The sequence below is a fragment of the Cyprinodon variegatus genome, unplaced genomic scaffold (assembly GCF_000732505.1).
Source record: "Cyprinodon variegatus isolate N-32 unplaced genomic scaffold, C_variegatus-1.0 Scaffold853, whole genome shotgun sequence".
NCBI lineage: Eukaryota > Metazoa > Chordata > Actinopteri > Cyprinodontiformes > Cyprinodontidae > Cyprinodon > Cyprinodon variegatus.
Genome location: NW_015151306.1, coordinates 280,348 through 290,503, shown reverse-complemented (window position 1 = coordinate 290,503; position 10,156 = coordinate 280,348). Strand labels below are relative to the sequence as shown.

Genomic DNA, 10,156 nt, shown 5'->3' with positions numbered 1-10,156 from the left:
GACTGATCTGCGAGTGAAACCTTGAAAGCTCGCGAGATCAGGATGGTCTCACGAGGCTAGATCCTGGATGTGTTTTATGAGAAACTTGACAACAGAAAACTAAGGTTTTATAAAAATATTTCTCTTTTTCAAAAGGTAAACAGAAGCGTGAGACTTTAAACACACCAAATCCTTAAAACCCATCAGCTGTAATTCCAAAAACGTGAAAGAAAAACGATCCACTGGAGTTCGAGGCTATTGCAGAAGCCCAATAAAGCCTTATTTTTGTTTAGAAAACATGCAAACTGAAATGGACGAACGGGTCCACCCCTTTGGAATGGGGGTCGTTTGGCTTTTTGGTTCGTTTGGTTCATCAGTTTCAATTTGCAGGTTTTCTAAACTAAAACCAGGCTTTGTTGGGCTTCTGGATAAACCTGGAACTCAACACTATTTTTGACATTTTGAATTGAAAAATCTTCCTGGATGGAAGAGAAACGTCATCAAACTTGGAAACTAAGTTTAGTGGATTGATTTTTTTTATTTTTTTGGAATGACTATGACTTGGATGGCTGAGAATCTTCACCATCATCTGTAGATAATCTTATTCTCTCGTTCACCACTGTCTTCCTGCAGTTATTAGCTGATTGAAAGCTGCCGACCCCCTGAAGACTTCAGTTATCATTTTAACTATTTAAAACAAGCAGCTGTCGCTTTGCTGCTGCATAAAAATTAGTTATAAGTGAATCCAAGGCAGCATCTGTTACTGCTGATCATCTGCCTGCCTGTGAAAGACGACTGAGCCGGCGTCAGGCTGAGGGGTGAGTGTGAGGGTGAGGAAGGAGGGTGGGGGAGTGATAATGACTTTGAAGTGTGCGCCGGGAATCCTCATGAAACCTTCATGATGCAGAACTGCTGCGATTCCCAGGCTGGCGCAGGTCAAGCATGCAGCCTTCTGCATGAATCACAATCACCTGCAGGAAGGTGAACGGCTGCGAGCTGCGACGCCGATAACAGGCGTGGATCTGTGCAACAGAGGATTCCACGCGCTCAAACGGCAGAGATGGATTTTACAGAAGCCGCAGCAGCAATCACACCTGTGCTGCTCATTGTGCTCGGCTGTCATCACAATGCTTTAAGCGAGCGCTGACTTTCATCGCCATCTTAACGCCCCGACGGATAGAAAAATCCATAAATATGGTAATTTCTCCATATTTCCTCAGAAGGAGATGAGTTTTATGGCTCTGTTACTTTCTGAGCCAACAAATGGAGTTTCTAAAAGAGGGATCTGACTCTGGCTGAGCATCAAACCTCATCGAAAAGTAATTGCTTCATACAGAAATGTGAAATAGCTGCATTAAGGTTCAGTTTCATATCTTTTCCTTTAGAGCATAAAGATTTTCAGAAACATTTTAAATGTCAGTCAGGATTTAAACATTTCAATGAAACCAGTGAGATGCTGATATCTACTGGTTCCCAACTCAAGATATTTCAGAAATTTGAATAAATTATATTTCCATTTTTTTTTTTTGTCCTCACATCCCAGAAATGCAAACTAAAGATTCAGACACTATCATCACTTTTTATTATGAATTTCTACACTGGAAAAAAAAAATCAAAATCTTTTTAAGTCATTTTTTCTAAAAATAAGTGTATTTGTTATTGGATTGAGGTAAAATAAACATCTTGCCAATGGAACAAGACAATTTAGATTTAAAATAAGAAAACCCAATTGCATTGTCTTATTTCAAACGCATATTATCTAATTATCTTATTTTAAGAGTAAAAATGCTCATTCCATTAGCAAACTATCTTATTTACCTACTCAGATTAAGGGTAAAAACACTTAATTTAAGACATTTTTCCATATTTCTAGATCATTTTTCTAGTGTAGCATTTCTCTAATTCAGATTAGATCAAATATTAAAGATATTTGTTTTAGATACAGATCCATAATCTAAACTAGTGTGAAAAAAATAAAATAAAAAATAAAAATAACTAACATTGAGGATGTGGAATGGTCTACTCAAGCCCTGACCAATCCAGGTATGGAAAACCTGAATTCAGTTCAGTTTATTTCTACACTGCAATAAATCGAAATCTAGATAATTAATTTTGTCTTAAAGTGCATTTTTTCTTGAATTGAGGAGGTAAAAGATACATTTTTCCAATGAAACAAGACAATTTACATTTAAAATAGGAAAAAAAACTATTTCATTGTTTTTTTTTCAAGTGTATATTATCTAATCATCTTATTTTAAGAGTAAAAATACTGATTCCATGGCAATTTAACTTATTTACCTACTTAAATTAAGGGTAAATACACTTAATTGAAGACATTTTGACTTATTTCTGTTTTTGCAGTGTATTGGGCCGATTCACACCACATGTTATCTCAAGTCAATTTAGAGGCAATGCAATCAAATCATCCAGAGAGATTGGTTAAAAGTTTACTATGGAAAACCAGCTGATTGCATCCAGTCGTTGACCTTCCAGGATTCGCTTCTAATACGTTTGCGGGGATTTAATGAATTTAGGGTTAATTATTAAAAAAATAAAAACAGTAAAGGCCAAATAACCAATTTACTGGTTTGTCGTAGTATCTTAATCATGCAAGAACGTTACTATAGCACAATGACCAAATCCTGGCGTTATCCAAGTCCAACTACAGAGCTGCTTTGCTCTGAAAATGTTCCCTGTGAAATAAGGTTCCTGGCAGGAAACACGGATCAGCCGGACTATGCTGCAGCTGTACCATGATGCTTCTGCACTGCTTCCACATCAGTGGAACCCTACAATAATCAACATCCCAAAATCTGTTTCTAACAACTTCAATGTTGCCTAACTCTAATTTTTAAGATTTTAATTTGGAGATACTCCATACAGTATCTCAGTGTCATAACAGACAGTGATAAGCCAGCAAAGGTCATCTCTCAACCAGCACACTGCAAAGACTGATTTTTTTCTATGATATTGATGGAAAAGTGAATCATTCTTTATTGTAAAACATTGACACAGCTGGTTCTCTCATAGCTGGTTCTCCTCCTAAGCACTTAAAGGTATAGTGGAGGATTTAGCAAATTTTTGAAAAGACCCGCCTTCTCCACAAAAACAATGCACATGCACAACCCTGTACCCGCTCCCAAGAGGGAACGCCTATTAAATGCGTGCAAGGGCGTGCACAAGTTAAAAGTTGCTGTTTGCATCACTTATACAAGCTTGCTTTCCAAAAGATTTGCAATTTTTCCTCTATGTCAGACTCACCACTGGTAAGTGAAAATGGGGACGAGCGCATACGACGGCCTCATGTAAACATATCACCAGAATGATTGACGATTAGGAGGACCACTTATTTTGATGATCCACGCTGAAAAATAACATCCTCCACTATACATTTAAGACTGCTTATTTAAGGGTCGTTATATTTTTAGTTCATACTCACCGTTTCCTCTCTTTTTGGGAGATTTGGACACTTTGCCTCGGTTGGACAATGACACTCCACTCTCACTCATGGAGTCATGCGCTGACGAAGTGCTGCCGGTTGTCTCGCTGTCGCGGATCATGCTCTCATATCCACTGCTGCCCCCGCTGTGGTAAAACAAGGCGGTGCGGCCCATGGCAGGAGGAAGCTCTCCACTGAGGATGCTGCTGTTGTCACTGCCGTGTCCACTGCTGTAACGCTGCGGTCTCCGGGGCGGTGTAATCTTGCTATAAGGTGAGGGCAGAGGCTTGTTGACGCTACTCATCCCGCAGTCCGAACTTTCACTTTCTCCAGCCCCCCTGCTGAGCTGCTTTTGACCAGCAGCGAGTTCGCTGACCCGGCTGTTAGCTGCCCTGCTGATGACCTGCTTTGTGCCCATGATGGTTCCTCTTCCTGTCTTAATTCCATTTCCAGCTCGGGCAAGAGACTTGCCAGTAGGAGGTAGGTTGGCATTGTGTACAGATGGATTTGGAGAAGAACTCAGACTTTTCGAGCTGCTCGTTGACAACGTTCGGACTTTCAATCCACCAGCACCACGGGAGTTAACATTGCCACGTAACTGCCCTAGTTTGCTGGCAGTTGAAGTGAAAGTAGATGAAGCTTGGGGGCAGGTGGGGATATTTAAAGGTGGAAGGCCTAGTTTTGGCACAGATCTGTTGGATTTGCAGCTGATCCCATTACCAGCACCATTGCTATCTCTGAACACCTCAGGCTTTAAAAGAGTGGACGTTGGACTGTCACACCTCTCAAGAGATCTCAAGCTGCCAGAGTAACTGTGAGGATCTGCTTTGGCCCCTCTTATCTTCAGACTGGATGTTCTGGCAGAATCATGATCAACTTTTAAAGCAGACATTTTGTGACTGAATGAATCAGCTCTGCGTCTGACAGTGAATTCCTCTTCTGAGGCTGAGCTTTTAGGGAAAGGAAACTTTCCATTGTTGCTTGTTTTTAAGGCACTTGGAGACCTTGTTTTTTGTTCTTGGCTTGACTGTCTGGCAAATAGAGGAGCTGAAGAGATGCTTCCAGATCCAGACTTGGAGATCATGCTGCTTTTCTGTCCATTTGCCTTTTTTCCCAGTGATGAATACCTTAACGTCCCTGTCACACCGGCAGATTCTCGATCCCATTGTACTTCAGAGCTGTGAGGAGTGGAAACAGTTCCCAAGGTTGTTGCACCTCTAGTAAGCTTTGGCAGCTTAACAAGAGTATCTCCCCTTCTGCTTGTAGACTTCTCGCAGCCATCAACAACTCTCTGAGCCGTGGAAGACCCTTGTACCTTTGGAGGGCGAGGGACACTGTTGCTGTTTCCTCCGGACCTCTTTGGGGAGATTGCAGCTATGCCACTTCTTGTTTGCTTACCTCCAGAGATGAATTCAACCTCTCTCTGATCTATAAAGTCACTTCCCTGAAACCAAAAGTCTTCCCGTCTGCTGCTGCCTAAAGCTGCAGATGAGGTAGGCTTGGTTTTCCTGGGAAGACTGGAGTGGTGGCTGTGTTGGGATATTTGCGCTGACGTTGAAGTGTTTAAGATATTAGCTCTTACCTTAGAGGGTCCTTTAGGTGTGACTTTGGGATCAGAGAAAGGAGAAGCCTTAGTAAATGATGGTTTGCTTGGTGTGGTAGGGTCACTGTCCAGCTCTGAGAAACAGATACCGCTGTCATTCAATGAGCTCTTCAGGCCATGCTGCAGAAATGGCTGTCGATGGAATATGTTCGGTGACGACAGAACGGATGCTCTATCCTCTGCTGTTCTCTCATCTCTCAAGAGAAGCCTGCTGACTGAATTGCTGTCTTGACTTTGAACGGGTTGTGATCCAGCAGATGAATGGCATTCTTGTCTGGTAACGTCATGCTGAGTTGTGTAAGCATCATACTCATCATTGATGCTACTGATGATGCTGACTGGACGAGAACCTGTAGCTAAGGACTGCAGGGAAGCCTCGGGATTGAAGCTGAGGAGGTTTGAAGGGCGGCCGTTGTCTGGGACAAGGCCAAGTGGAAGCTCCTCTATGACCGTGAACACAAGCTCGTCCTCTCCGTTCAGTTCCACAGGTTGCTGCAGTGTGATTGTGGTCCTGAGAAAGTCCCTATCCAGGCATCTACCTAACAAAGCTGCTCGAATGCCGCTGACCTCCATGGGGTAACTGGTGGTGTGATGGGGCCTCCCCATGTCCGGTAATTCCACAGGTTGACTTTGTTCTGGTGCTTGATAGCTCATACCCACAGGAGGAGTCCTGCTGAGAGCTTCCCCAGAGTCAGATGCTCTCATGGGTCTCTGGGGTAAGGACTGGGGTGACAAGGACTTGCTTACCCCTCCTCTAACTTTCTCTCTTACCACAGGCTCTGGATCAGAAGTATAAGGCTCGCTGGATGCCAACAAACATGGCTGAATGAGGGCACCAAGGAGTTTTTCCCCATCAGCACTTGTCCTTTTGGAGGATTCCAATGGGGTTCCAGGTGAAGAAAGTCCGCTCTCTCTGTGATCCGTTCCAGTTAAGTTCAGGAAGGAGTTCTTGTCAGGTCTGAGTCCAGTTTGATTCTTCTCTGCTTGTGTTGCTCTGCTCTCTGTGCTCAGTGGGTTTGGTGCTTCACTTCCATCAATGCAGTCCAGTCTCTCCTGCAGCTCTGCAAACGTGTTGCACTTAAAGTGATCTCCATCTGAACGGGGTGAATCTTTGGTTCGCTTCTTGTTCAATGAGGGAATGATGGGGACGAAAGAAGGCGGGCCCTCGTTGTCGCTTAATTCCCGGTCAGATATTGCTATTCCACCGGGTCCGACGTAAATAACAGTGTCGCATGACTGTTCACTGCTGGAGGAATAGTCAGGATCGTTGGAAAGCAGCAGCGGTGTTTCAGGGTCCAGAGCCACAATCCTGGGGTACAAAGGTTGAACATGTGGAGGTCGATGGGATGTGCCTTCCTCACACGAACTGTCACCCCCAGAGGAACTGGAGGCATACTGCAAATAATAAAACAAATGGTCAAAACAAAAGAATTGCAACCCGTGTTTAAAGCAACTGGTTTGTACTCAGGTCAGCGTCCTGCACTGGGTCTGTTACCCGTGGGTGTCCGGCGGGTACTCATGTACGGGTATATATGAACAAAATGCAGATACCATAGAGTTACAGCATGAATGGAACTTATTTGTATTTTCTTATTTAGTAACTCTACACTTTGAAAAATTAGTCGATTCAAAAATATCCAGATAACAGTGGTTTTCAAGCAGCAAGGCAAACCTTCATATTTCAACCAATTTACAGCTCTTAATTTGTGAGCGCAGTGCACACTGGATGTGTGCTTTACTGCCTCTGTTATTGCAAATGGCTGTGTGTACACTTTATGATCACGGGTCCATTCGGTCCTGGCCGGGTTTTAAATGGGGATAATTGTGGGTAATGGATCGAGTCTGGGTTCTGAACTCTATAGCTGTGAGTGGATACAGTTTTGAAAAATCTGATGAGTGCAGGACTCTGAAAGTATGGCTTGATAACAGAAGTTGGACCTGAGTGTTTCTGGATTTTACAGAAACCCAGTTCTCATATTTTTGTGTCTCATATTGGGATGCATGAAGTTATAATACAGACTATTTTTAGAGAGAGTCTGCTACTGCTGACCTCAAAAATACAGAAGAGTTTCCCTCCAATGAAGAATTAATAACATGAATTAATGCTGGGCACACACAGTGCGATATCTTTAATCGTTGCATGCAGCTAAAGCTCAAACTGTACAACGAAACCGCAGGGTTTAAAAGTTTACAGCTCACGATGTTTGTTCTCACACTGTGCTACCCGGCGCTCTGATGTGATCTACCTGCTCACACTGTACGTCCAAAATCCACATGTCGCACTCAGCACCGAGAGTTGGCGATCGTCGGAATCGTCAGTTTGAAGGAAGAAGAACTCCCTTGTTTGCACATGCGCAATGCTCGAGGTTCTGGTAAATCGGCTCGTAGCTCTGCTTCAACAGCAGGATTTGTCCATGAACACCTCAAGAGGTCTGACTGAATTTTAAACATGTTTGATTTTCTCCCGAACTTACGATCCCTGATCGGGAGGTGGTCGTGAGAGGCTGAAGGTGATCACGAATTCGTCGCACAGTTTTACCCAGGGTATACTACACAATGCGGGACACACGAGGAGGCTGAAACTCGGCCCGATCAAAAACATTCTTGCACAACTTGAGAATCGGCCCAAAAAGGGCAAAAAAAATCGTACAGTGTAAGCCCGGCTTAAGGCAAACCTGGGTGTGTTTAGTCCTCTTCTACATTTTTTTTTTAAAGCAAACGCGAATCAATTAATGTGTTCCATTTAAATATGGAGGATATCTATTTGAAAAACAGTGATGATATCACAACAATTATTTCTTAAAAGACCTTTTTACTTTAAACTGGACTTTCACCCCCCCAATGTTTCATTATCACTTCAATGTCACAAGTACAGAGCACCGAAATGAACTCTCCGCATTCAACCCATCCCCTTGGGGATGCAGTGGGCTGCCATTTTCAGCGTCTGGAGAGCAGTGAGGGGTTAAGGGTCTTGCTCAGAGACCCAGAGTGGCAGTCTGTGGGAGTGGGGCTCAAACTCAGAACCTCAGTATTCCAAGCTTTATGCCCTAACCACTAGGCTGCCACTCCCCATTCTTCTTGCTGTTGCTTTTCCTGATGAAAAGCTTTGGAAAAGATAAAAAATGTTGGTTAATACCCTGAAAAATAAAGATTTCTGCTTAGAGCTGCAGTCGCAGATTATTTATCCAAGTTAGAACATGTAATAATGCACAGAGCTCCTAACCACATGATGATACCCGTTATACAGTAGATGAGAAAAACATCCATGGCTAATTTCTGAGTTAAAAAAAAGGACACTACATTTTGACGAATAACTAAAATGAAGGTTATGTTGTTTTTTATCAGCTATATTTTTAAAAGTACATTTAAAATGCTACCGATTGCCTACAGAAGAATCGTCCTCTAAAACCTGAGTTCTGTCCTGTTGGGAAAATGGGGATTATAAAAAGCATTACAGCAGTGGGCGGGGCACCTCGCAATTTGACTATGGCTACCAACAAATTTGGTTGTTGATTAAACTCCCATTGGAGAAGTTGGTATAGTTATTAGTGATTTATATACGAGTACAATTTAGGAAAGGATGTTTTTCCAAAGAGGGACTAAAAACAGGCCTTTAATTTGGGTAAGAGCTGGAAATTAGATTCAGTCTAAAAAATGTATTTTGTACAGGAGAGAAATAATTTCTATTTGCTTATATAAAAGACAAAAAACTTAATAATAATCAATATTAAACCAGGAGAAGGAACAATAATAATAATTGAACATTATTGATCACATTGGAGAAATTTTTCTCTGCATTTAACCCCTCCCCTTGGGGAGCAGTTGGCTGCCATTGTACGGCGCCCAGGGGCAACCACTTGGCCGCCACTCCCAAAGCGTGGTGTCACTGTGTTTATTAATATATAAGAGAATCAATTTCTCGTTATTGGTTGTTTTTTTTTAAATAAACCGACAGAAGAAAAGAAGCTGAATAAAAAATGAAGTACTTTGGATTTCTTCTTCCTCATGCGGTGGATGCGGGACGCCAGCTGCACCGTGGTCAGCGTCTCCATGTAGTTTGCCGGTAAGTCGGAGATGTGGGCGATCATGGTGGTTCTACAGTTGATGTTACCCAGAGACTCGCTGAGCAGCATGGTGAGCTTGCTGTCCCTGAATAATAGATCAAGAAAAGCCTCGTTAGACCCAGGGAAAGGGGAAAAGACGCTTCGTGGGCCCCAGAAAACCCCACAGGACCCCAGAGACCGTTCATTACTCTGTGCAACGTTTGGAGTCAGTCGGGCAAAAAGAAGAACTCTCATCTGACATTCATAAAGCGCACTTTGAACTAAACGCCACATGCAATCTCTTACATGACGTACAGTATGAAGCTCTGCCTTTGAAGAGACCTGGAGTAAAGCTGGATGAGATTTACATCCTACAGTCGATGCTTTTTATTTAACCCAGAGAACAAAGCTGGAAATGTCATGATTTTAGACGTATATATCTATTATTCTGTGCTATGATCAAATATTCACTTATTTCAGCTACAGGTACACTATATTACCACAATCCCATTTCAATTCTAGGAATCAGCGGTTCCAATCACTCCATGGTGTATAAAATCAATCCCCTAAGCATGGAGTCTGTGGGAAGGAATGGGTTGCTATCAGGAGCTCAGTCAATTCCAGCATAGAACTGTGATAGGAGCCAACTTAAATTAAATACTCCACAGTCAGCTGGATCATTAGAAAATGGAAATGTTTGTGAACGACAGCAAATCTGCCAGGAAGTGACAGAGCAGGGTCAGCAATAAAATGGCTACAGACCTCCAAACTTCATGCACTCTTCAGATTAGATCAAGACCAAAGAGCGGCGGGCTTCATGGAATGGGCTTCCATGGTCAGCAGCTGCATCCAAGCAGTACATTAGCAAGTGCAAAGCAAAGCGTTGGATTCTCTGGAGTGACGAATCGCTCTTCATCTGGAAAAATGATGAACCACTTTGGGCAGAAGAGCAGCTCTTGTCTGATTGCACAATTTGACAAGTAAAAAGTTTGGTGGAGGGGACGTCATGGTCCCCATGACCTCAGCTTTGTGGGAAAAGTTCGCATGGATGGATGGATGGATGGATGGATGGATGGATGATGGATGGATGAT

At 42.8% G+C, this 10,156-nt stretch overlaps 1 protein-coding gene across 1 annotated transcript in view; it reads right to left on the bottom strand.

The window, feature by feature from the left end:
• Positions 1 to 10,156, bottom strand: part of LOC107099277 (kinesin-like protein KIF26A) — a 34,614-nt gene that overhangs the window by 10,110 nt on the left and 14,348 nt on the right. Inside the window, 4 exon segments of the mRNA XM_015397333.1 lie at positions 773 to 790; positions 2,701 to 2,719; positions 3,274 to 6,416; positions 9,008 to 9,314. Of these exon segments, the coding sequence (XP_015252819.1) occupies positions 773 to 790; positions 2,701 to 2,719; positions 3,274 to 6,416; positions 9,008 to 9,314 (3,487 nt within the window).